General features: G+C 60.6%; 1 protein-coding gene across 1 annotated transcript in view; it reads left to right on the top strand.

The window, feature by feature from the left end:
- LOC140400191 (alpha-actinin-2-like) overlaps positions 1 to 25,949 on the top strand; it is a 38,965-nt gene extending 13,016 nt beyond the window's left edge. Inside the window, 7 exon segments of the mRNA XM_072489659.1 lie at positions 1,669 to 1,777; positions 1,926 to 2,066; positions 4,219 to 4,401; positions 13,470 to 13,604; positions 13,758 to 13,937; positions 16,254 to 16,515; positions 25,900 to 25,949. Of these exon segments, the coding sequence (XP_072345760.1) occupies positions 1,669 to 1,777; positions 1,926 to 2,066; positions 4,219 to 4,401; positions 13,470 to 13,604; positions 13,758 to 13,937; positions 16,254 to 16,515; positions 25,900 to 25,949 (1,060 nt within the window).
- The last annotated feature ends 449 nt before the right edge of the window (positions 25,950 to 26,398 follow it).

Genomic DNA, 26,398 nt, shown 5'->3' with positions numbered 1-26,398 from the left:
CTCTGTCCCTCTCTCCGCCCTCCCTCCGGCGCCACTCCCTCGCTCTCTCTGTCCCTCTCTCTGCCCTCCCTCCGGGGCCACTCCCTCCCCGGCTCACTCCCTCGCTCTCTCTGTCCCTCTCTCCCTCCTCCCTCACCGGGCCACACTCCCTCGCTCTCTCTGCCCTCCCTCCGGGGCCACTCCCTCCCCGGGCCACACTCCCTCGCTCTCTCTGTCCCTCTCTCCCTCCTCCCTCCCCGGGCCACACTCCCTCGCTCTCTTTGCCCTCCCTCCGGGGCCACTCCCTCCCCGGCTCACTCCCTCGCTCTCTCTGTCCCTCTCTCCCTCCTCCCTCACCGGGCCACACTCCTCGCTCTCTCTGTCCCTCTCTCCGCCCTCCCTCTGGGGCCACTCCCTCCCCGGGCCCACACTCCCTCGCTCTCTCTGTCCCTCTCTCCGCCCTCCCTCTGGGGCCACTCCCTCCCCGGGCCACACTCCCTCGCTCTCTCTGCCCTCCCTCCGGGGCCACTCCCTCCCCGGCTCACTCCCTCCCCGGCTCACTCCCTCGCTCTCTCTGTCCCTCACCCCAACCTCCCTCCCTCCGGCTCATTCCCTCGCTCTCTCTGTCCCTCTCTCCCTCCTCCCACCCCGGGCCACACTCCCTTTCTCTCTCTGTCCCTCTCTCCGCCCTCCCTCCGGGGCCACTCCCTTCCCGGCTCACTCCCTCGCTCTCTCTGTCCCTCACCCCAACCTCCCTCCCTCCGGCTCACTCCCTCGCTCTCTCTGTCCCTCTCTCCCTCCTCCCTCCCCGGGCCACACTCCCTTTCTCTCTCTGTCCCTCTCTCCGCCCTCCCTCCGGGGCCACTCCCTCCCCGGCTCACTCCCTCGCTCTCTCTGTCCCTCACCCCAACCTCCCTCCCTCCGCTCACTCCCTCGCTCTCTCTGTCCCTCTCTCCCTCCTCCCTCCCCGGGCCACACTCCTCTCTCTCTCTGTCCCTCTCTCTGCCCTCCCTCCGGGGCCACTCCCTCCCCGGCTCACTCCCTCGCTCTCTCTGGCCCTCACCCCAACCTCCCTCCCTCCGGGTCACTCCCTCGCTCTCTCTGTCGCTCACCCCAACCTCCCTCCCTCCGGGTCACTCCCTCGCTCTCTCTATCCCTCCCTGTCCCTCCCTCCCCGGGTCACTCCCTCGCTCTCTCTATCCCTCCCTCCCACTGTCCCTCCCTTGCTGAGTCACTCTCTTTCTCTCTATCTTTACTCTTTCTATCCCATTATCTCCAACTCCCCATCTCTCTCTCTCTCTCTCTTTCTGACTCCACGTCACTCTCCCTCTCTCTCCCCGTCTCTCTCTCTTTCTCCCCCTATCTCTCTCTCTCTCTCTCCCTATCTCTCTCTCTCTGCCTCTGTCTCTATCACTCCCTCCCCGTCTGTCTCTCTCTCTCCCTCTGTCTCTCTCCCCTCCCAGTCTCTCCCTCTCTCCCACCGCCCCCCCAGGGGGAATAGTTTCTCTCTATCGAACCTATCGCACCCTTTCATCCCTCGATTAGATCAACCCCCTTGTCTTCCCCGATGCTCGGGAATGTGAGGCTGGTGTGCGTGCGCCGCCCTGGCAATTTAACCCCTTCCCGCGGCGGGGATCTTGCTGTGCCTTGTGTTGGCCTCTCACCCTGTGCGTGTCTTGTGTGTTCCAGCGAGCTGGATTACCACGATGCGGCCAGTGTAAACAGCCGTTGCCAGGCGATCTGCGACCAGTGGGATTGCCTGGGCACTCTGACCCAGAAGAGGAGGGATGCCCTGGAGGTAGGCCTCAGGCTTCCAGCTCGAAAATCGGGCCTACTCACTTCTATCAGGTCTTACCTGGAAGCGGTTTCACTCTGTGTGTCTCTCTCTCTCTGTCTCACTCACTCTCTCACTCTCCCTCCCTCACACATCCCTCCCTATCTCTTAGCGGAACGAGAAACTCCTGGAGACCATTGACCAGCTCTACCTAGAGTTTGCCAAGCGTGCCGCTCCCTTCAACAACTGGATGGATGGGGCCATGGAGGATCTTCAGGACATGTTCATCGTACACAGTATCGAGGAAATCCAGGTAGGCCAACCGGGAGGATCGCTCCATCTCTCCGGCTCCCCCCCCCCCCCCATCTCTCCGGCTCCTCCCCCCCCATCTCTCCGGCTCCTCCCCCCCCCATCTCTCCGCTCCTCTCCCCCCCATCTCTCCGGCTCCTCTCCCCCATCTCTCCGGCTCTCCACCCCCCCATCTCTCCGGCTCCTCCCCCCCCCATCTCTCCGGCTCCTCTCCCCCCATCTCTCCGGCTCCTCTCCCCCCCATCTCTCCGGCTCCTCTCCCCCCCATCTCTCCGGCTCCTCTCCCCCCCCATCTCTCCGGCTCCACCCCCCCCATCTCTCCGGCTCCGCCCCCCCCATCTCTCCGGCTCCTCTCCCCCCCATCTCTCCGGCTCCTCTCCCCCCATCTCTCCGGCTCCTCTCCCCCCATCTCTCCGGCTCCTCTTCCCCCCCCATCTCTCCCTCTCCCCCCCCCCCCCCCATCTCTCCGGCTCCTCTCCCCCCATCTCTCCGGCTCCTCTCCCCCCATCTCTCCGGCTCCTCTCCCCCCATCTCTCCGGCTCCTCTCCCCATCTCCTCTCCCCCCATCTCTCCGGCTCCTCTCCCCCCATCTCTCCGGCTCCTCTCCCCCCATCTCTCCGGCTCCTCTCCCCCCATCTCTCCGGCTCCTCTCCCCCCATCTCTCCGGCTCCTCTCCCCCCATCTCTCCGGCTCCTCTCCCCCCATCTCTCCGGCTCCTCTCCCCCCATCTCTCCGGCTCCTCTCCCCCCATCTCTCCGGCTCCTCTCCCCCCATCTCTCCGGCTCCTCTCCCCCCATCTCTCCGGCTCCTCTCCCCCCCATCTCTCCCTCTCCTCCCCCCCCCCCCCATCTCTCCGGCTCCTCTCCCCCCATCTCTCCGGCTCCTCTCTCCCCCCATCTCTCCGGCTCCTCTCCCCCCATCTCCCGGCTCCTCTCCCCCATCTCTCCGGCTCCTCTCCCCCCATCTCTCCGGCTCCTCTCCCCCCATCTCTCCGGACCCTCTTTCCCCCCCCCCCCCCATCTCTCCGCTCCTCTCTCCCCCATCTCTCCGGCTCCTCTCCCCCCCTCGGGAGGTCCCGAAGTGCCTCACTCACAATGAGGGAGTTATTTTTGAAGTGAGGTCACTGTTGCGACGTGGGAAACGCAGCAGCCAATTTACACACAGCAAGATCCCACACACAGCAATGTGAGACTGACCTAGATCACATCAAGTCCCGTAGGCCAATCACCCATTTTCCTGACCAACATATAATACCTGATAATTAATTCCCTGGGGACTCTTCCAGTCAAACCACAGTCCATTAGCCCAGACTGAAAATCACATTCCTTTGGCAATTTCACCTTCTGGCTGCTGGGGAGCACCCCGGTCCTGCAAAACCGAAGTTTAAAAAAAAACACGTGACCACTGCAGTCGAGCACACTCTTAACCCTGAAATTTTACCGATACCGGGGGGCCGGGCCGGAGAATCCCCGCGACTGGCGTGAATCGCGCCCCGCCGCTGGCGCGTCTGCGGAGAATCATCGCCATTGGCGCCGGCGTGGCGCCGGGAAACCCCCCCCCCCCCCCCCCCCCCACCGATTCTCGTCCCGGGATGGGCTGAGCGGGCCCGTCGTAAAATCCCCCGAGTCCCGCCGGCGGGAACTCAGCGTGGAAGGATCGGGGGGCCTGTGAGGGGTGGGGGGGAGGGGGGGGGGGTCTGACCCCGGTTTGGGTGGGGGGTGGGGGAGGGGGGTTGCTCCGATGTGGCCTGGCCCGCGATCGGGGGCCCACCGATCGGCGGGCCGGCCTCTCGGGCTTGGGGGGGGGGGCGCCTCCTTTCTTCCGCGCCGGCCCCTGTAGCCCTGCGCCCCGTTGCGTCGGGGGCCGGCGCGGAGGATGGAGCCGCTGCGCATGCGCGGATCCCCGCCGCGCCCGGCTCCCGCCGGGATCGGCAGCCGGAGCGGCCTGGGTCGCCCCAGCGCCGTGCTGACCCCTGTCGGGGTCGGAATCGCTGCTCCTGGGGCCGTGTCGACGCCGTGGGGAAACGCGACGACATTTCTGACGGCGTCAACCCTTGGCCTCGGGATCGGAGAATCCCGCCCCGGGACTCCAATATCCCTCAAGTCCTCCAGTTGTCGCACCCGTATAATCCTCCGCTTCCCCCCCCCCCAACACAGAGTTTGATCACTGCGCACGAGCAGTTCAAAGCGACGCTGCCAGAGGCGGATAAGGAGCGAATGGCCATTCTCGGGATCCAGAACGAGATCACGAAAATCGCCCAGACCTACGGGATTAAGCTGTCCGGAATCAACCCCTACACCAACCTGTCCGCCCCGGAAATCGCTGGCAAGTGGGACAAGGTGAGTCCCTGGCCCGGGGGCGCGCAAGGCCGCAAACTCGTTGGCGACAAGAGCGAGGCAGAGAGACCGATCGCGGCTGAGATCTGCTTCCCCTTGTGGGAGAGTCCAGGGTCAGAGGGCATGATCCGAGAGCGAAGGGCGCTGGCCCGTTTAAGACCGAGGGAAGTGAATCTGTGGAATCCTTTACCGCAGAGGCTGGGCCGTTCAAGGCAGAGAGACACGGATTGTTAACCAGTGACGGATTCCAGGATTGTGGGGACAGGGCGGGAAAGTGGAGTTGAGGATCAGCACATCACATTGAATGGCGGAGCAGACTCGATGGGCCGAATGGCCTCCTTCTGCTATTGCGTTTTATGATGAAGGGAGACGACGGTGAAATTGGACTGTATGGGATAATTTTGGATTGATCCAGGGCTATGGGGAGAGAGCGGGGCAGTGGGATTAGTTTGGGGATTGATACAGGGCTATGGGGAGAGAGCGGGGCAGTGGGATTAGTTGGGGGATTGATACAGGGCTGTGGGGAGAGAGCGGGGCAGTGGGATTAGTTGGGGGATTGATACAGGGCTATGGGGAGAGAGCGGGGCAGTGGGATTAGTTGGGGGATTGATACAGGGCTGTGGGGAGAGAGCGGGGCAGTGGGATTAGTTGGGGGATTGATACAGGGCTATGGGGAGAGAGCGGGGCAGTGGGATTAGTTGGGGATTGATACAGGGCTATGGGGAGAGAGCGGAGCAGTGGGATTAGTTTGGGGATTGATACAGGGCTATGGGGAGAGAGCGAGGCAGTGGGATTAGTTTGGGGATTGATACAGGTCTATGGGGAGAGAGCGGGGCAGTGGGATTAGTTTGGGGATTGATACAGGGCTATGGGGAGAGAGCGGGGCAGTGGGATTAGTTTGGGGATTGATACAGGTCTATGGGGAGTGAGCGGGGCAGTGGGATTAGTTTGGGGATTGATACAGGGCTGTGGGGAGAGAGCGGGGCAGTGGGATTAGTTTGGGGATTGATACAGGGCTATGGGGAGAGAGCGGGGCAGTGGGATTAGTTGGGGGATTGATACAGGGCTATGGGGAGAGAGTGGGATTAGTTGGGGGATTGATACAGGGCTATGGGGAGAGAGTGGGGCAGTGGGATTAGTTGGGGGATTGATACAGGGCTATGGGGAGAGAGTGGGATTAGTTGGGGGATTGTTACAGGTCTATGGGGAGAGAGCGGGGCAGTGGGATTAGTTGGGGGATTGATACAGGGCTATGGGGAGGGAGCAGGGCAGTGGGATTAGTTGGGGATTGATACAGGGCTATGGGGAGAGAGCGGGGCAGTGGGATTAGTTTGGGGATTGATACAGGGCTATGGGGAGAGAGCGGGGCAGTGGGATTAGTTTGGGATTGATACAGGGCTATGGGGAGAGAGCAGGGCAGTGGGATTAGTTGGGGGTTTGATACAGGGCTATGGGGAGAGAGCGGGGCAGTGGGATTAGTTTGGGATTGATACAGGGCTATGGGGGGAGAGCGGGGCAGTGGGATTAGTTTGGGGATTGATACAGGGCTATGGGGAGAGAGCGGGGCAGTGGGATTAGTTTGGGGATTGATACAGGGCTATGGGGAGAGAGCGAGGCAGTGGGATTAGTTTGGGGATTGATACAGGGCTATGGGGAGAGAGCGGGGCAGTGGGATTAGTTGGGGGATTGATACAGGGCTATGGGGAGAGAGCGGGGCAGTGGGATTAGTTGGGGGATTGATACAGGGCTATGGGGAGCGAGCGGGGCAGTGGGATTAGTTTGGGATTGATACAGGGCTATGGGGAGAGAGTGGGGCAGTGGGATTAGTTTGGGGATTGATACAGGGCTATGGGGAGAGAGTGGGATTAGTTGGGGGATTGATACAGGGCTATGGGGAGAGAGCGGGGCAGTGGGATTAGTTGGGGGATTGATACAGGGCTATGGGGAGAGAGTGGGATTAGTTTGGGGTTTGATACAGGGCTATGGGGAGAGAGTGGGATTAGTTTGGGGTTTGATACAGGGCTATGGGGAGAGAGTGGGATTAGTTGGGGGATTGATACAGGGCTATGGGGAGAGAGTGGGATTAGTTGGGGGATTGATACAGGTCTATGGGGAGAGAGCGGGGCAGTGGGATTAGTTTGGGGATTGATACAGGGCTATGGGGAGAGGCGGAGCAGTGGGATTAGTTTGGGGATTGATACAGGGCTATGGGGAGAGAGCGGGGCAGTGGGATTAGTTTGGGGATTGATACAGGGCTATGGGGAGAGAGCGGAGCAGTGGGATTAGTTTGGGGATTGATACAGGGCTATGGGGAGAGAGCGGGGCAGTGGGATTAGTTTGGGATTGATACAGGGCTATGGGGAGAGAGCGGGGCAGTGGGATTAGTTGGGGGATTGATACAGGGCTATGGGGAGAGAGTGGGATTAGTTTGGGGTTTGATACAGGGCTATGGGGAGAGAGTGGGATTAGTTTGGGGTTTGATACAGGGCTATGGGGAGAGAGCAGGGCAGTGGGATTAGTTTGGGGATTGATACAGGGCTATGGGGAGAGAGCGGGGCAGTGGGATTAGTTGGGGGATTGATACAGGGCTATGGGGAGAGAGTGGGATTAGTTGGGGGATTGATACAGGGCTATGGGGAGAGAGCGGGGCAGTGGGATTAGTTGGGGGATTGATACAGGGCTATGGGGAGAGAGTGGGATTAGTTTGGGGTTTGATACAGGGCTATGGGGAGAGAGTGGGATTAGTTTGGGGTTTGATACAGGGCTATGGGGAGAGAGTGGGATTAGTTGGGGGATTGATACAGGGCTATGGGGAGAGAGTGGGATTAGTTGGGGGATTGATACAGGTCTATGGGGAGAGAGCGGGGCAGTGGGATTAGTTTGGGGATTGATACAGGGCTATGGGGAGAGAGCGGAGCAGTGGGATTAGTTTGGGGATTGATACAGGGCTATGGGGAGAGAGCGGGGCAGTGGGATTAGTTTGGGGATTGATACAGGGCTATGGGGAGAGAGCGGAGCAGTGGGATTAGTTTGGGATTGATACAGGGCTATGGGGAGAGAGCGGGGCAGTGGGATTAGTTGGGGGATTGATACAGGGCTATGGGGAGAGAGTGGGATTAGTTTGGGGTTTGATACAGGGCTATGGGGAGAGAGTGGGATTAGTTTGGGGTTTGATACAGGGCTATGGGGAGAGAGCAGGGCAGTGGGATTAGTTTGGGGATTGATACAGGGCTATGGGGAGAGAGCGGGGCAGTGGGATTAGTTGGGGGATTGATACAGGGCTATGGGGAGAGAGCGGGGCAGTGGGATTAGTTTGGGGATTGATACAGGGCTATGGGGAGAGAGCGGGGCAGTGGGATTAGTTTGGGGATTGATACAGGGCTATGGGGAGAGAGCGGAGCAGTGGGATTAGTTTGGGGATTGATACAGGGCTATGAGGAGAGAGCGGGGCAGTGGGATTAGTTTGGGGATTGATACAGGGCTATGTGGAGAGAGCGGAGCAGTGGGATTAGTTTGGGGATTGATACAGGGCTACGGGGAGAGAGCGGGGCAGTGGGATTAGTTTGGGGATTGATACAGGGCTATGGGGAGAGAGCGGAGCAGTGGGATTAGTTTGGGAATTGATACAGGGCTATGCGGAGAGAGCGGAGCAGTGGGATTAGTTTGGGGATTGATACAGGGCTATGGGGAGAGCGGGGCAGTGGGATTAGTTTGGGGATTGATACAGGGCTATGTGGAGAGAGCGGGGCAGTGGGATTAGTTGGGGGATTGATACAGGGCTACGGGGAGAGAGCGGGGCAGTGGGATTAGTTTGGGGATTGATACAGGGCTATGGGGAGAGAGCGGAGCAGTGGGATTAGTTTGGGGATTGATACAGGGCTATGTGGAGAGAGCGGAGCAGTGGGATTAGTTTGGGGATTGATACAGGGCTATGGGGAGAGAGCGGGGCAGTGGGAGTAGTTTGGGGGTTGATACAGGGTTATGGGGATAACGGGGCAGTGGGATTAGTTTGGGATTGATATAGGGCTATGGGGACGGAGTGGGGCAGTGGGATTAGTTTGGGGATTGATACAGGGCTATGGGGAGAGAGTGGGATTAGTTGGGGGATTGATACAGGGCTATGGGGAGGGCGCGGGGCAGTGGGATTAGTTGGGGGATTGATACAGGGCTATGGGGAGAGAGTGGGATTAGTTTGGGGATTGATACAGGGCTATGGGGAGAGAGTGGGATTAGTTGGGGGATTGATACAGGGCTATGGGGAGAGAGCGGGGCAGTGGGATTAGTTGGGGGATTGATACAGGGCTATGGGGAGAGAGCGGGGCAGTGGGATTAGTTGGGGGATTGATACAGGGCTATGGGGAGAGAGCGGGGCAGTGGGATTAGTTGGGGGATTGATACAGGGCTATGGGGTGAGAGCGGGGCAGTGGGATTAGTTGGGGGATTGATACAGGGCTATGGGGAGAGAGCGGGGCAGTCGGATAAGTTGGGGGATTGATACAGGGCTATGGGGAGTGAGCGGGGCAGTGGGATTAGTTGGGGGATTGATACAGGGCTATGGGGTGAGAGCGGGGCAGTGGGATTAGTTGGGGGATTGATACAGGGCTATGGGGAGAGAGCGGGGCAGTGGGATTAGTTTGGGATTGATACAGGGCTTTGGGGAGAGAGTGGGGCAGTGGGATTAGTTTGGGGATTGATACAGGGCTATGGGGAGAGAGTGGGGCAGTGGGATTAGTTTGGGGATTGATACAGGGCTATGGGGAGAGAGCGGGGCAGTGGGATTAGTTTGGGATTGATACAGGGCTTTGGGGAGAGAGTGGGATTAGTTGGGGGATTGATACAGGGCTATGGGGAGAGGGTGGGGCAGTGGGATTAGTTAGGGGATTGATACAGGGCTATGGGGAGAGAGTGGGGCAGTGGGATTAGTTTGGGGTTTGACACAGGGCTATGGGGAGAGAGCGGAGCAGTGGGATTAGTTTGGGGTTTGACACAGGGCTATGGGGAGTGAGCGGGGCAGTGGGATTAGTTGGGGGATTGATACAGGGCTATGGGGAGAGAGTGGGATTAGTTTGGGGTTTGATACAGGGCTATGGGGAGAGGGCGGGGCAGTGGGATTAGTTTGGGGATTGATACAGGGCTATGGGGAGAGGGCGGGGCAGTGGGATTAGTTTGGGGATTGATACAGGGCTATGGGGAGAGAGCAGGGCAGTGAGATTAGTTGGGGGATTGATACAGGGCTATGGGGAGAGAGTGGGATTAGTTTCGGGTTTGATACAGGGCTATGGGGAGTGAGCGGGGTAGTGGGATTAGTTTGGGGATTGATACAGGGCTATGGGGAGAGAGCGGGGCAGTGGGATTAGTTGGGGGATTGATACAGGGCTATGGGGAGAGAGCGGGGCAGTGGGATTAGTTTGGGGATTGATACAGGGCTATGGGGAGAGAGTGGGATTAGTTTGGGGTTTGATACAGGGCTATGGGGAGAGAGCGGGGCAGTGGGATTAGTTTGGGGATTGATACAGGGCTATGGGGAGAGAGCGGGGCAGTGGGATTAGTTTGGGGATTGATACAGGCCTATGGGGAGAGAGCAGGGCAGTGGGATTAGTTGGGGGATTGATACAGGGCTATGGGGAGTGAGCGGGGCAGTGGGATTAGTTGGGGGATTGATACAGGGCTATGGGGAGTGAGCAGGGCAGTGGGATTAGTTGGGGATTGATACAGGGCTATGGGGAGAGAGCGGGGCAGTGGGATTAGTTGGGGATTGATACAGGGCTATGGGGAGAGGGTGGGGCAGTGGGATTAGTTTGGGGATTGATACAGGGCTATGGGGAGTGAGCAGGGCAGTGGGATTAGTTGGGGATTGATACAGGGCTATGGGGAGAGGGTGGGGCAGTGGGATTAGTTGGGGGATTGATACAGGGCTATGGGGAGAGAGTGGGATTAGTTTCGGGTTTGATACAGGGCTATGGGGAGTGAGCGGGGTAGTGGGGTTAGTTTGGGGGATTGATACAGGGCTATGGGGAGTGAGCGGGGCAGTGGGATTAGTTGGGGATTGATACACGGCTATGGGGAGTGAGCGGGGCAGTGGGATTAGTTTGGGGGATTGATACAGGGCTATGGGGAGTGAGCGGGGCAGTGGGATTAGTTTGGGGGATTGATACAGGGCTATGGGGAGAGAGTGGGATTAGTTTCGGGTTTGATGCAGGACTATGAGGAGAGAGCAGGGCAGTGGGATTAGTTTGGGATTGATACAGGGCTATGGGGAGTGAGCGGGGCAGTGGGATTAGTTGGGGGATTGATACAGGGCTATGGGGAGTGAGCGGGGCAGTGGGATTAGTTGGGGGATTGATACAGGGCTATGGGGTGAGAGCGGGGCAGTGGGATTAGTTGGGGGATTGATACAGGGCTATGGGGAGAGAGCGGGGCAGTCGGATTAGTTGGGGGATTGATACAGGGCTATGGGGAGTGAGCGGGGCAGTGGGATTAGTTGGGGGATTGATACAGGGCTATGGGGAGAGAGCGGGGCAGTGGGATTAGTTTGGGATTGATACAGGGCTTTGGGGAGAGAGCGGGGCAGTGGGATTAGTTTGGGGTTTGACACAGGGCTATGGGGAGAGAGTGGGATTAGTTGGGGGATTGATACAGGGCTATGGGGAGAGAGTGGGATTAGTTGGGGGTTTGACACAGGGCTATGGGGAGAGAGCGGAGCAGTGGGATTAGTTTGGGGTTTGACACAGGGCTATGGGGAGTGAGCGGGGCAGTGGGATTAGTTGGGGGATTGATACAGGGCTATGGGGAGAGAGTGGGATTAGTTTGGGGTTTGATACAGGGCTATGGGGAGAGAGCGGGGCAGTGGGATTAGTTTGGGGATTGATACAGGGCTTTGGGGAGAGGGCGGGGCAGTGGGATTAGTTTGGGGATTGATACAGGGCTATGGGGAGAGAGCAGGGCGATGGTATTAGTTTGGGATTGATACAGGGCTATGGGGAGAGAGCGGGGCAGTGGGATTAGTTGGGGGATTGATACAGGGCTATGGGGAGAGAGTGGGATTAGTTTCGGGTTTGATACAGGGCTATGGGGAGTGAGCGGGGCAGTGGGATTAGTTTGGGGATTGATACAGGGCTATGGGGAGTGAACGGGGCAGTGGGATTAGTTGGGGGATTGATACAGGGCTATGGGGAGTGAGCGGGGCAGTGGGATTAGTTGGGGGATTGATACAGGGCTATGGGGAGTGAGCGGGGCAGTGGGATTAGTTGGGGGATTGATACAGGGCTATGGGGAGTGAGCGGGGCAGTGGGATTAGTTGGGGGATTGATACAGGGCTATGGGGAGTGAGCGGGGCAGTGGGTTTAGTTTGGGGATTGATACAGGGCTATGGGGAGTGAGCGGGGAAGTGGGATTAGTTTGGGGATTGATACAGGGCTATGGGGAGTGAGCGGGGCAGTGGGATTAGTTTGGGGTTTGATACAGGGCTATGGGGAGTGAGCGGGGCAGTGGGATTAGTTGGGGGATTGATACAGGGCTATGGGGAGTGAGCGGGGCAGTGGGATTAGTTGGGGGATTGATACAGGGCTATGGGGAGTGAGCGGGGCAGTGGGATTAGTTGGGGGATTGATACAGGGCTGTGGGGAGAGAGCGGGGCAGTGGGATTAGTTTGGGGATTGATACAGGGCTATGGGGAGTGAGCGGGGCAGTGGGATTAGTTGGGGGATTGATACAGGGCTGTGGGGAGAGAGCGGGGCAGTGGGATTAGTTTGGGGATTGATACAGGGCTATGGGGAGAGAGCGGGGCAGTGGGATTAGTTTGGGGATTGATACAGGGCTATGGGGAGAGAGCGGGGCAGTGGGATTAGTTGGGGGATTGATACAGGGCTATGAGGAGAGAGCGGGGCAGTGGGATTAGTTTGGGATTGATACAGGGCTATGGGGAGTGAGCGGGGCAGTGGGATTAGTTTCGGGTTTGATACAGGGCTATGGGGAGTGAGCGGGGCAGTGGGATTAGTTTGGGATTGATACAGGGCTATGGGGAGTGAGCGGGGCAGTGGGATTAGTTTGGGGATTGATACAGGGCTATGGGGAGAGAGCGGGGCGGTGGGATTAGTTTGGGGATTGATACAGGGCTATGGGGAGTGAGCGGGGCAGTGGGATTAGTTTGGGGATTGATACAGGGCTATGTGGAGAGAGCGGGGCAGTGGGATTAGTTGGGGGATTGACACAGGGCTATGGGGAGTGAGCGGGGCAGTGGGATTAGTTTGGGGTTTGATACAGGGCTATGGGGAGAGAGTGGGATTAGTTGGGGGATTGATACAGGGCTATGGGGAGTGAGCGGGGCAGTGGGATTAGTTGGGGGATTGATACAGGGCTGTGGGGAGAGAGCGGGGCAGTGGGATTAGTTTGAGAATTGATACAGGACTATGGGGAGAGAGCGGAGCAGTGGGATCAGTTTGGGGATTGGTACAGGGCTATGGGGAGAGGGCGGGGCAGTGGGATTAGTTTGGGGATTGGTACAGGGCTATGGGGAGAGGGCGGGGCAGTGGGATTAGTTTGGGGATTGATACAGGGCTATGGGGAGAGGGCGGGGCAGTGGGATTAGTTTGGGGATTGATACAGGGCTATGGGGAGTGAGCGGAGCAGTGGGATTAGTTTGGGGATTGATACAGGGCTATGGGGAGAGAGCGGGGCAGTGGGATTAGTTGGGGGATTGATACAGGGCGATGGGGAGAGAACGGGGCAGTGGGATTAGTTTGGGGATTGATACAGGCCTATGGGGAGAGAGCGGGGCAGTGGGATTAGTTTGGGGATTGATACAGGGCTATGGGGAGAGAGCGGGGCAGTGGGATTAGTTTGGGGATTGATACAGGGCTATGGGGGGAGAGTGGGGCAGTGGGATTAGTTGGGGGTTTGATACAGGGCTATGGGGAGAGAGTGGGATTAGTTGGGGGTTTGATACAGGGCTTTGGGGAGTTGGCAGTGAGTTTGGGATCTCGGTGACCAGCAGAGACTCAGTGGGCTGGGTGGTCAGCTGGTGGTGCGTTGTTCCCTGTCCAGAGTTTCTAATTCTGTTGGCCTGTCCACAGGTGAAGACCCTCGTGCCCCACCGAGACCAAACGTTACAGGAGGAACTGGCCCGCCAACAGGCCAACGAACGGCTGCGTCGCCAGTTTGCTGCACAGGCCAACGTCATTGGTCCATGGATACAAACCAAGATGGAGGTAAGGGAGCGATCTGTCCTGTGTCTAACCCCGTGCCGTACCTCGCCGTCCTGGGAGAACGAGGCGATGTCGGACCCAGAGTGCGCTGGGGAGCGAATGGATGGACACTTGCTGTCGAGGGCTATCTGTTGACTGGAGGTTTGTGTATTTCAGGAAATCGGTCACATTTCCATTGACATCACCGGCTCCCTGGAGGATCAAATGAACCATCTGAAACAGTACGAACAGAATATCATCAACTACAAGTCAAACATTGACAAGTTGGAAGGGGATCATCAACTCATCCAAGAGGCGCTCATTTTCGACAATAAGCACACCAGCTATACCATGGAGGTAAGTGTGATGAGCGAGGGTTCAGACGGGCAACGCAGAGGTTGTGGTTCAAAGGGCAAGGACACGGCGCCGGAGAAGTGACGATGGGAGCTTCCGGATTGTTCTCAAAACCCAATTGGGTTCTCTCTCTGTCATTCGAGGAGGGAGTGTGGGCACCTGTTTCCAGCCAAGGCCCATTCAGCCCCCTCCTCCTCGAGCCTGTTACACAGGAACAGGAGGAGGCCCATTCAGCCCCCTTCTCCTCGAGCCTGTTACACAGGAACAGGATGAGGCCCATTCAGCCCCCTCCTCGAGCCTGTTACACAGGAACAGGAGGATGCCCATTCAGCCCCCTCCTCGAGCCTGTTACACAGGAACAGGAGGAGGCCCATTCAGCCCCCTCCTCCTCGAGCCTGTCACCAGGGAACATGAGGAGGCCCATTCAGCCCCCTGATCGAGCCTGTTACACAGGAACAGGAGGAGGCCCATTCAGCCCCCACCTCGAGCCTGTTACACAGGAACAGGAGGAGGCCCATTCAGCCCCCTCCTCCTCGAGCCTGTCACCAGGGAACAGGAGGAGGCCCATTCAGCCCCCTCCTCCTCGAGCCTGTCACCAGGGAACACGAGGAGGCCCATTCAGCCCCCTCCTCAAGCCTGTTACACAGGAACAGGAGGAGGCCCATTCAGCCCCCTCCTCAAGCCTGTTACACAGGAACAGGAGGAGACCCACTCCGCCCCCTCCTCGAGCCTGTTACACAGGAACAGGAGGAGGCCCATTCAGCCCCCACCTCGAGCCTGTTACACAGGAACAGGAGGAGGCCCATTCAGCCCCCTCCTCCTCGAGCCTGTTACACAGGAACAGGAGGCCCATTCAGCCCCCTCCTCCTCAAGCCTGTTACACAGGAACAGGAGGAGGCCCATTCAGCCCCCTCCTCGAGCCTGTTACACAGGAACAGGAGGAGGCCCATTCGGCCCCCTCCTCCTCGGGCCTGTTACACAGGAACAGGAGGAGGCCCATTCAGCCCCCTCCTCGAGCCTGTCACCAGGGAACAGGAGGAGGCCCATTCAGCCCCCTCCTCCTCGAGCCTGTCACCAGGGAACACGAGGAGGCCCATTCAGCCCCCTCCTCAAGCCTGTTACACAGGAACAGGAGGAGGCCCATTCAGCCCCCTCCTCAAGCCTGTTACACAGGAACAGGAGGAGGCCCACTCCGCCCCCTCCTCGAGCCTGTTACACAGGAACAGGAGGAGGCCCATTCAGCCCCCACCTCGAGCCTGTTACACAGGAACAGGAGGAGGCCCATTCAGCCCCCTCCTCGAGCCTGTTACACAGGAACAGGAGGAGGCCCATTCAGCCCCCTCCTCCTCGAGCCTGTTACACAGGAACAGGAGGCCCATTCAGCCCCCTCCTCCTCAAGCCTGTTACACAGGAACAGGAGGAGGCCCATTCAGCCCCCTCCTCGAGCCTGTTACACAGGAACAGGAGGAGGCCCATTCGGCCCCCTCCTCCTCGGGCCTGTTACACAGGAACAGGAGGATGCCCATTCAGCCCCCACCTCGAGCCTGTTACACAGGAACAGGAGGATGCCCCATTCAGCCCCCTCCTCGAGCCTGTTACACAGGAACAGGAGGAGGCCCATTCAGCCCCCTCCTCCTCAAGCCTGTTACACAGGAACAGGAGGAGGCCCATTCAGCCCCCTCCTCGAGCCTGTTACACAGGAACAGGAGGAGGCCCATTCAGCCCCCTCCTCGAGCCTGTTACACAGGTACAGGAGGAGGCCCATTCAGCCCCCTCCTCCTCAAGCCTGTTACACAGGAACAGGAGGAGGCCCATTCAGCCCCCTCCTCGAGCCTGTTACACAGGAACAGGAGGAGGCCCATTCAGCCCCCTCCTCGAGCCTGTTACACAGGTACAGGAGGAGGCCCATTCAGCCCCCTCCTCCTCAAGCCTGTTACACAGGAACAGGAGGAGGCCCATTCAGCCCCCTCCTCGGGCCTGTTACACAGGAACAGGAGGAGGCCCATTCAGCCCCCTCCTCGAGCCTGTTACACAGGAACAGGAGGAGGCCCATTCAGCCCCCTCCTCGAGCCTGTTACACAGGAACGGGAGGAGGCCCATTCAGCCCCCTCCTCGAGCCTGTTACACAGGAACAGGAGGAGGCCCATTCAGCCCCTCCTATCGAATCCTTGAATCTTCTTCACCGTGTGCGAATGGTTGATCCTGACTCTGCAGCTTGGATTGAGATTGAAGAATCTGGTGGGCTCGATCTGTGAATGGGTGTTCCACTGACTGATATTTCTCCTTTTCCTCCCCCCTCCCCCCCCCCTTCCCGCTCAGCACATCCGGGTGGGATGGGAACAGCTGCTGACGACCATCGCCCGGACCATCAACGAGGTGGAGAATCAAATCCTGACCCGGGATGCGAAAGGAATCAGCCAGGAACAGCTGAACGAGTTCCGAGCCTCCTTCAACCACTTCGACAGAGTGAGGAGATGGGGAGGGGGAGGCGGAGGAGGGGAGAGGGAGAGTGTGCGGGCCGAGAGGGAGCGAGTGCGGGACGGGGGAGAGCGAGACGGGAGAGGGTGCGAGACGGGAGAGGGTGCGAGACGGGAGAGGGTGCGGGACGGGAGAGGGTGCGAGACGGGAGAGAGTGCGAGACGGGAGAGAGTGGGAGTGCGAGACGGGAGAGAGTGGGAGTGCGAGACGGGAGAGAGTGGGAGTGCGAGACGGGAGAGAGTGGGAGTGCGAGACGGGAGAGGGTGGGAGTGCGAGACGGGAGAGAGTGGGAGTGCGAGGCGGGAGAGAGTGGGAGTGCGAGACGGGAGAGAGTGGGAGTGCGAGACTGGAGAGAGTGGGAGTGCGAGACTGGAGAGAGTGGGAGTGCGAGACGGGAGAGAGTGCGAGACGGGAGAGAGTGCGAGACGGGAGAGAGTGCGAGTGCGAGACGGGAGAGGGTGGGAGTGCGAGACGGGAGAGGGTGGGAGTGCGAGACGGGAGAGGGTGGGAGTGCGAGACGGGAGAGAGTGGGAGTGCGAGACGGGAGAGAGTGGGAGTGCGAGACGGGAGAGAGTGGGAGTGCGAGACGGGAGAGAGTGGGAGTGCGAGACGGGAGAGAGTGGGAGTGCGAGACGGGAGAGAGTGGGAGTGCGAGACGGGAGAGAGTGGGAGTGCGAGACGGGAGAGAGTGGGAGTGCGAGACGGGAGAGAGTGGGAGTGCGAGACGGGAGAGAGTGGGAGTGCGAGACGGGAGAGAGTGGGAGTGGGAGACGGGAGAGAGTGGGAGTGGGAGACGGGAGAGAGTGGGAGTGGGAGACGGGAGAGAGTGGGAGTGGGAGACGGGAGAGAGTGGGAGTGGGAGACGGGAGAGAGTGGGAGTGGGAGACGGGAGAGAGTGGGAGTGGGAGACGGGAGAGAGTGGGAGTGCGAGACGGGAGAGAGTGGGAGTGCGAGACGGGAGAGAGTGGGAGTGCGAGACGGGAGAGAGTGGGAGTGCGAGACGGGAGAGAGTGGGAGTGCGAGACGGGAGAGAGTGGGAGTGCGAGACGGGAGAGAGTGGGAGTGCGAGACGGGAGAGAGTGGGAGTGCGAGACGGGGGAAGAGAGAGAGGGTGCGAGACGGGGGAAGAGAGTGCGAGACGGGGGAGAGAGAGAGCGAGCGAGACGGGGGAGAGAGGGAGCGAGTGCGAGACGGGGGAGAGAGGGAGCGAGTGCGAGACGGGGGGGGGGGGAGTGTGAGACGGGAGAGAGGGTGCAAGACGGGGGAAGAGAGAGAATGCGAGACAGGAGAGAGCGAGAGAGTGCGAGAAAGGAGAGAGAGAGAGTGCAAGACTGGAGAGAGGGAGCGAGTGTGAGACGGGGGAGAGAGAGAGAGCGAGACGGGAGAGAGGGAGCGAGTGCGAGACGGGGGAGGGAGCGGGAGTGCGAGACGGGGGAGAGGGAGTGCGAGACGGGAGAGAGAGAGACTGGAGAGAGAGAGTGCGAGACGGGAGAGAGACGAAAGAGAGAGAGAGACTGCGAGATGGGAGAGAGAGAGATGCGAGGGGGGAGTGAGTGCGAGACGAGAGAGGGAGCGAGTGCGAGATGGGGGAGAGAGAGAGTACGAGATGAGGGAGAGAGAGAGTGCGAGACGGGAGAGAGAGAGAGAGAGCGAGACGGAGAGAGGGAGCGAGTGCGAGACGGGGGAGTGATAGAGAGTGCGAGATGGGAGAGAGAGGGAGCGAGACGCGGGAGAGAGAGAGCAAGACGGGAGAGAGGGTGCGAGAGGGAGAGAGAGATAGAGAGTGCGAGACGGGGGAGAGAGAGAGTGCGAGAGAGGGAGCGAGTGCGAGACAGGGAGCGAGTGCGAGACAGGGAGAGAGCGAGACCGGAGAGAGGGAGTGCGAGACCGGAGAGAGGGAGTGCGAGACCGGAGAGAGGGAGTGCGAGACCGGAGAGAGGGAGTGCGAGACCGGAGAGAGGGAGTGCGAGACCGGAGAGAGGGAGTGCGAGACCGGAGAGAGGGAGTGCGAGACCGGAGAGAGGGAGTGCGAGACCGGAGAGAGGGAGTGCGAGACCGGAGAGAGGGAGTGCGAGACCGGAGAGAGGGAGTGCGAGACCGGAGAGAGGGAGTGCGAGACCGGAGAGAGGGAGTGCGAGACCGGAGAGAGGGAGTGCGAGACCGGAGAGAGGGAGTGCGAGACCGGAGAGAGGGAGTGCGAGACCGGAGAGAGGGAGTGCGAGACCGGAGAGAGGGAGTGCGAGACCGGAGAGAGGGAGTGCGAGACCGGAGAGAGGGAGTGCGAGACCGGAGAGAGGGAGTGCGAGACCGGAGAGAGGGAGTGACGGGGGAGAGAGAGAGAGCGAGAGAGAGAGACGGGAGGGAGAGAGAGAGTGAGAGACAGTGAGTGTGAGACGGGAGAGAGAGAGACGGGAGAGGGGGAGCGAGTGCGAGATGGGGGAGACAGAGAGAGAGAGTCGAAAGAGAGAGATAGACTGCGAGACGGGAGACAGAGAGAGAGAGTCGAAAGAGAGAGATAGACTGCGAGACGGGAGAGAGTTCGAGACGGGAGAGAGGGAGCGACTGCGAGACGGGGGAGAGAGAGTGCAAGACGGGGGAAGAGAGAGAGAGAGAGTGCGAGACGGGGGAAGAGAGAGAGAGAGTGCGAGGCGGGGGAAGAGAGAGAGAGAGAGAGTGCGAGACGGGGAAGAGAGAGAGAGTGCGAGACGGGGGAAGAGAGAGAGAGAGAGTGAGAGAGAGAGTGCGAGACGGGAGAGAGAGTGCGAGACGGGAGAGAGAGTGCGAGACGGGAGAGAGAGTGCGAGACGGGAGAGAGAGTGCGAGACGGGAGAGAGAGTGCGAGACGGGAGAGAGAGTGCGAGACGGGAGAGAGAGTGCGAGACGGGAGAGAGAGTGCGAGACGGGAGAGAGAGTGCGAGACGGGAGAGAGAGTGCGAGACGGGAGAGAGAGTGCGAGACGGGAGAGAGAGTGAGTGCGAGACGGGAGAGAGAGTGAGTGCGAGACGGGAGAGGGAGAGAGAGTGCGAGACGGGAGAGAGAGAGTGCGAGACGGGAGAGAGAGTGAGTGCGAGACGGGAGAGAGAGTGAGTGCGAGACGGGAGAGAGAGAGAGTGCGAGACGGGAGAGAGAGAGAGAGTGCGAGACGGGAGAGGGAGAGAGAGTGCGAGACGGGAGAGAGAGTGAGTGCGAGACGGGAGAGAGAGTGAGTGCGAGACGGGAGAGAGGGAGCGACTGCGAGACGGGAGAGAGTGGGAGTGCGAGACGGGAGAGAGAGTGCGAGACGGGAGAGAGAGGGAGTGCGAGACGGGAGAGAGAGGGAGTGCGAGACGGGAGAGAGAGGGAGTGCGAGACGGGAGAGAGAGGGAGTGCGAGACGGGAGAGAGGGAGTGCGAGACGGGAGAGAGAGTGCGAGACGGGAGAGAGAGTGCGAGACGGGAGAGAGAGTGCGAGACGGGAGAGAGAGTGCGAGACGGGAGAGAGAGTGCGAGACGGGAGAGAGAGTGCGAGACGGGAGAGAGAGTGCGAGACGGGAGAGAGAGTGCGAGACGGGAGAGAGAGTGCGAGACGGGAGAGAGAGTGCGAGACGGGAGAGAGGGAGCGAGTGCGGGAGAGAGAGTGCGAGACGGGAGAGAGAGTGCGAGACGGGAGAGAGAGAGAATGCGAGACGGGAGAGAGTGGGAGTGCGAGACGGGAGAGAGTGGGAGTGCGAGAGGGGAGAGAGTGGGAGTGCGAGACGGGAGAGAGTGGGAGTGCGAGACGGGAGAGAGTGGGAGTGCGAGACGGGAGAGGGTGGGAGTGCGAGACGGGAGAGGGTGGGAGTGCGAGACGGGAGAGAGTGGGAGTGCGAGACGGGAGAGGGTGGGAGTGCGAGACGGGAGAGGGTGGGAGTGCGAGACGGGAGAGGGTGGGAGTGCGAGACGGGAGAGGGTGGGAGTGCGAGACGGGAGAGAGTGGGAGTGCGAGACGGGAGAGAGTGGGAGTGCGAGACGGGAGAGAGTGGGAGTGCGAGACGGGAGAGAGGGAGCGACTGCGAGACGGGAGAGAGTGGGAGTGCGAGACGGGAGAGAGAGTGCGAGACGGGAGAGAGAGTGCGAGACGGGAGAGAGTGCGAGACGGGAGAGAGTGGGAGTGCGAGACAGGAGAGAGTGGGAGTGCGAGAGGGGAGAGAGTGGGAGTGCGAGACGGGAGAGAGTGGGAGTGCGAGACGGGAGAGAGTGGGAGTGCGAGACAGGAGAGAGTGGGAGTGCGAGAGGGGAGAGAGTGGGAATGCGAGACGGGAGAGAGTGGGAGTGCGAGACGGGAGAGAGTGGGAGTGCGAGACGGGAGAGAGTGGGAGTGCGAGACGGGAGAGAGTGGGAGTGCGAGACGGGAGAGTGTGGGAGTGCGAGACGGGAGAGTGTGGGAGTGCGAGACGGGAGAGGGTGGGAGTGCGAGACGGGAGAGGGTGGGAGTGCGAGACGGGAGAGAGTGGGAGTGCGAGACGGGAGAGAGTGGGAGTGCGAGACGGGAGAGAGTGGGAGTGCGAGACGGGAGAGAGGGAGCGACTGCGAGACGGGAGAGAGTGGGAGTGCGAGACGGGAGAGAGAGTGCGAGACGGGAGAGAGAGTGCGAGACGGGAGAGAGAGTGCGAGACGGGAGAGAGAGTGCGAGACGGGAGAGAGAGTGCGAGACGGGAGAGAGAGTGCGAGACGGGAGAGAGAGTGCGAGACAGGAGAGAGAGTGCGAGACGGGAGAGAGAGTGCGAGACGGGAGAGAGAGTGCGAGACGGGAGAGAGAGTGCGAGACGGGAGAGAGAGTGCGAGACAGGAGAGAGAGTGCGAGACGGGAGAGAGAGTGCGAGACGGGAGAGAGAGTGCGAGACGGGAGAGAGAGAGAGTGAGAGACGGGAGAGAGAGAGTGTGAGAGAGAGACGGGAGAGAGAGTGCGAGACGGGAGAGAGAGAGAATGCGAGACGGGAGAGAGAGAGAGTGCGAGACAGGAGAGGGAGAGAGTGCGAGACGGGAGAGAGAGAGAGTGAGAGACGGGAGAGAGAGAGTGCGAGAGAGAGACGGGAGAGAGAGTGCGAGACGGGAGAGAGAGAGAATGCGAGACGGGAGAGAGAGAGAGTGCGAGACGGGAGAGGGAGAGAGTGCGAGACGGGAGAGAGAGAGAGTGCGAGACGGGAGAGAGAGAGAGTGCGAGACGGGAGAGAGAGAGAGTGCGAGACGGGAGAGAGAGAGAGTGCGAGACGGGAGAGAGAGAGAGTGCGAGACGGGAGAGAGAGAGAGTGCGAGACGGGAGAGAGAGAGAGTGCGAGACGGGAGAGAGAGAGAGTGCGAGACGGGAGAGAGAGAGAGTGCGAGACGGGAGAGAGAGAGAGTGCGAGACGGGAGAGAGAGAGAGTGCGAGACGGGAGAGAGAGAGAGAGTGCGAGACGGGAGAGAGAGAGAGAGTGCGAGACGGGAGAGAGAGAGAGTGCGAGACGGGAGAGAGAGAGAGTGCGAGACGGGAGAGAGAGAGAGTGCGAGACGGGAGAGAGAGAGAGTGCGAGGCGGGAGAGAGAGAGAGAGAGCGAGACGGGGGAGAGAGAGAGAGAGAGTGCGAGATGGGAGCGAGAGAGAGAGAGAGAGTGCGAGACGGGAGAGAGAGTGCGAGACGGGAGAGAGAGTGCGAGACGGGAGAGAGAGTGCGAGACGGGAGAGAGAGTGCGAGACGGGAGAGAGAGTGCGAGACGGGAGAGAGAGTGCGAGACGGGAGAGAGAGTGGGAGACGGGAGAGAGAGAGAGTGCGAGACGGGAGAGAGAGAGAGTGCGAGACGGGAGAGAGAGAGAGAGTGCGAGGCGGGAGAGAGAGAGAGAGAGCGAGACGGGGGAGAGAGAGAGAGAGAGTGCGAGATGGGAGCGAGAGAGAGAGAGAGAGTGCGAGACGGGAGAGAGAGTGCGAGACGGGAGAGAGAGAGAGTGCGAGGCGGGAGAGAGAGAGAGAGTGCGAGATGGGAGCGAGAGAGAGAGAGAGAGTGCGAGACGGGAGAGAGAGTGCGAGACGGGAGAGAGAGAGAGTGCGAGACGGGAGAGAGAGAGAGTGCGAGACGGGAGAGAGAGAGAGTGCGAGACGGGAGAGAGAGAGAGTGCGAGACGGGAGAGAGAGAGAGTGCGAGACGGGAGAGAGAGAGAGTGCGAGACGGGAGAGAGAGAGAGTGCGAGACGGGAGAGAGAGAGAGTGCGAGACGGGAGAGAGAGAGAGTGCGAGACGGGAGAGAGAGAGAGTGCGAGACGGGAGAGAGAGAGAGTGCGAGACGGGAGAGAGAGAGAGTGCGAGACGGGAGAGAGAGAGAGTGCGAGACGGGAGAGAGAGAGAGTGCGAGACGGGAGAGAGAGAGAGAGTGCGAGACGGGAGAGAGAGAGAGAGTGCGAGACGGGAGAGAGAGAGAGTGCGAGACGGGAGAGAGAGAGAGTGCGAGACGGGAGAGAGAGAGAGTGCGAGACGGGAGAGAGAGAGAGTGCGAGGCGGGAGAGAGAGAGAGAGAGCGAGACGGGGGAGAGAGAGAGAGAGAGTGCGAGATGGGAGCGAGAGAGAGAGAGAGAGTGGGAGACGGGAGAGAGAGTGGGAGACGGGAGAGAGAGTGCGAGACGGGAGAGAGAGTGCGAGACGGGAGAGAGAGTGCGAGACGGGAGAGAGAGTGCGAGACGGGAGAGAGAGTGCGAGACGGGAGAGAGAGTGGGAGACGGGAGAGAGAGAGAGTGCGAGACGGGAGAGAGACAGAGTGCGAGACGGGAGAGAGAGAGAGAGTGCGAGGCGGGAGAGAGAGAGAGAGAGAGCGAGACGGGGGAGAGAGAGAGAGAGAGTGCGAGATGGGAGCGAGAGAGAGAGAGAGAGTGCGAGACGGGAGAGAGAGTGCGAGACGGGAGAGAGAGAGAGTGCGAGACGGGAGAGAGAGAGAGTGCGAGACGGGAGAGAGAGAGAGTGCGAGACGGGAGAGAGAGAGAGTGCGAGACGGGAGAGAGAGAGAGTGCGAGACGGGAGAGAGAGAGAGTGCGAGACGGGAGAGAGAGAGAGTGCGAGACGGGAGAGAGAGAGAGTGCGAGACGGGAGAGAGAGAGAGTGCGAGACGGGAGAGAGAGAGAGTGCGAGACGGGAGAGAGAGAGAGTGCGAGACGGGAGAGAGAGAGAGTGCGAGACGGGAGAGAGAGAGGGAGACGGGAGAGAGAGTGGGAGACGGGAGAGAGAGTGGGAGACGGGAGAGAGAGTGGGAGACGGGAGAGAGAGTGGGAGACGGGAGAGAGAGTGGGAGACGGGAGAGAGAGTGGGAGACGGGAGAGAGGGAGCGAGTGCGGGAGAGAGGGAGCGAGTGCGGGAGAGAGAGTGCGCGAGAGAGAGAGCGAGGCGGGAGAGGGAGCGAGATGGGAGAATGCAGGACGGGCGAGAGAGAGAGTGCGAGACGGGAGAGAGAGAGAGAGAGAGAGTGCGAGACGGGAGAGAGAGTGCGAGACGGGAGAGAGGGAGCGAGTGCGGGAGAGAGGGAGCGAGTGCGGGAGAGAGAGTGCGCGAGAGAGAGAGCGAGGCGGGAGAGGGAGCGAGATGGGAGAATGCAGGACGGGCGAGAGAGAGTGCGAGACGGGGTAGAGGGAGAGAGATTGCGAGAGAGAGACGGGAGAGAGAGAGCGAGACGGCAGAGAGAGAGAGAGTGAGAGACGGGAGAGAGGGAGCGAGTGAGAGACGGGAGAGAGAGAGTGCGAGAGAGAGACGGGAGAGAGAGAGTGCGAGGCGGGAGAGGGAGCGTTGGAGGGAGAGCGAGATGGGAGAATGCAGGACGGGGAGAGAGAGTGCGAGACGGGGGAAGAGGGAGAGAGATTGGGAGACGAGAGAGAGTGATACGGGAGTGAGTGAATGAGTGGGGGCGAGTCCCACATTCTCCCCACTCCCCGTGGGAGCGAGTCCCACGTTCTCCCCACTCCCCGTGGGAACTAGTCCCACATTCTCCCCACTCCCCGTGGGAGCGAGTCCCACATTCTCCCCACTCCCCGTGGGAACTAGTCCCACATTCTCCCCACTCCCCGTGGGAGCGAGTCCCACATTCTCCCCACTCCCCGTGGGAGCGAGTCCCACATCTCCCCACTCCCCGTGGGAACTAGTCCCACATTCTCCCCACTCCCCGTGGGAGCGAGTCCCACATTCTCCCCACTCCCTGGAAGCGAGTCCCACATTCTCCCCACTCCCGAGGGAGCGAGTCCCACATTCTCCCCACTCCCCGTGGGAGCGAGTCCCACATTCTCCCCCACTCCCCGTGGGAGCGAGTCCCACATTCTCCCCACTCCCCGTGGGAGCGAGGTCCCACATTCTCCCCACTCCCGCGGGAGCGAGTCCCACATTCTCCCCACTCCCCGTGGGAGCGAGTCCCACATTCTCCCCACACCCTCTGGGAGCGAGTCCCACATTCTCCCCCACTCCCCGTGGGAGCGAGTTCCACATTCTCTCCCACTCCCTGTGAGAGCGAGTCCCACATTCTCCCCACACCCTCTGGGAGCGAGTCCCACATTCTCCCCACACCCCTCTGGGAGCGAGTCCCACATCACTCCCCCACTCCCCGCGGGAGCGAGTTCCACATTCTCCCCACTCCCCGCAGGAGCGAGTTCCACATTCTCCACACTCCCCTGGGAGCGAGTCCCACATTCTCCCCACTCCCCGTGGGAGCGAGTCCCACATTCTCCCCACTCCCGTGGGGAGCGAGTCCACATTCTCCCCGTGGGAGCGAGTCCCACATTCTCCCCACTCCCCGTGGAGCGAGTCCCACATTCTCCCCACTCCCCGTGGGAGCGAGTCCCACGTTCTCCCCCACTCCCCGTGGGAGCGAGTCCCACATTCTCCCCACTCCCGCAGGAGCGAGTTCCACATTCTCCACACTCCCCGTGGGAGCGAGTCCCACATTCTCCCCACTCCCCGTGGGAGCGAGTCCCACGTCTCCCCCACTCCCCGTGGGAGCGAGTCCCACATTCTCCCCACTCCCTGTGGGAGCGAGTTCCACATTCTCCACACTCCCCGTGGGAGCGAGTCCCACATTCATACCACTCCCCGTGGGAGCGAGTCCCACGTTCTCCCCCACTCCCCGTGGGAGCGAGTTCCACATTCTCCACACTCCCCGTGGAGCGGAGTCCCACATTCTCCCCACTCCCGTGGGAGCGAGTCCCACGTTCTCCCCCACTCCCGTGGAGCGAGTCCCACATTCTCCCCACTCCCCGTGGGAGCGAGTCCCACGTTCTCCCCCACTCCCCGTGGGAGCGAGTCCCACATTCTCCCCACTCCCCGTGGGAGCGAGTCCCACATTCCTCCCACTCCCGTGGGAGCGAGTCCCACATTCTCCCCACTCCCCGTGGGAGCGAGTCCCCACATTCTCCCCCACTCCCCCGTGGGAGCGAGTCCCACGTTCTCCCCACTCCCCGTGGGAGCGAGTCCCACGTTCTCCCCACTCCCCGTGGGAGCGAGTCCCACGTTCTCCCCACTCCCCGTGTAGTTGAATCAAGTGACGATATGAGATTGAAGATGATCGATTACTCATCCTGATTTCTCTTTCTTTTAAAAATCCCACTCGACCTGTTGGCGGAACGCAGAAGAGGACGGCAAGATGGAGCCTGATGATTCCGAGCCTGTCTCATCTCCATGGGCTACGACCTGGTAAATCAGAACCGCGCGCGATGCCCCTGAACTATCTCCCACGTGTCCGCCCTCCGTGACGGAGACCAGGGTTTAGATCCTTCCGGCCTCGCTGTCTGGGCCTCGGACCGGTTGAAACGATGGCCGTCGGGGAGTCTCGCTGACCAGAACTCCCCGGACTTCAGACCCTGCAGAGTTTGGGCTGCCCCCTCGCCCCACCGGGGACTGGTGGGAGGCGCAGGGTTTGGCGTGGAGGGCCGAGGGGGGGGAGGGGAGAAGGGGGGTTTGCGAGAGGTCGGAGTTTGCTGTCTTTTGGGACAGTGGAAATGATCCACCGAAGAGCGCGCTCAAGAACCGCC

This window comes from Scyliorhinus torazame, chromosome 24 (genome assembly GCF_047496885.1).
Source record: "Scyliorhinus torazame isolate Kashiwa2021f chromosome 24, sScyTor2.1, whole genome shotgun sequence".
Lineage (NCBI taxonomy): Eukaryota > Metazoa > Chordata > Chondrichthyes > Carcharhiniformes > Scyliorhinidae > Scyliorhinus > Scyliorhinus torazame.
The sequence above is the reverse complement of the archived record's forward strand: the minus strand, read 5'-3'. Positions and strand labels throughout refer to the sequence as shown.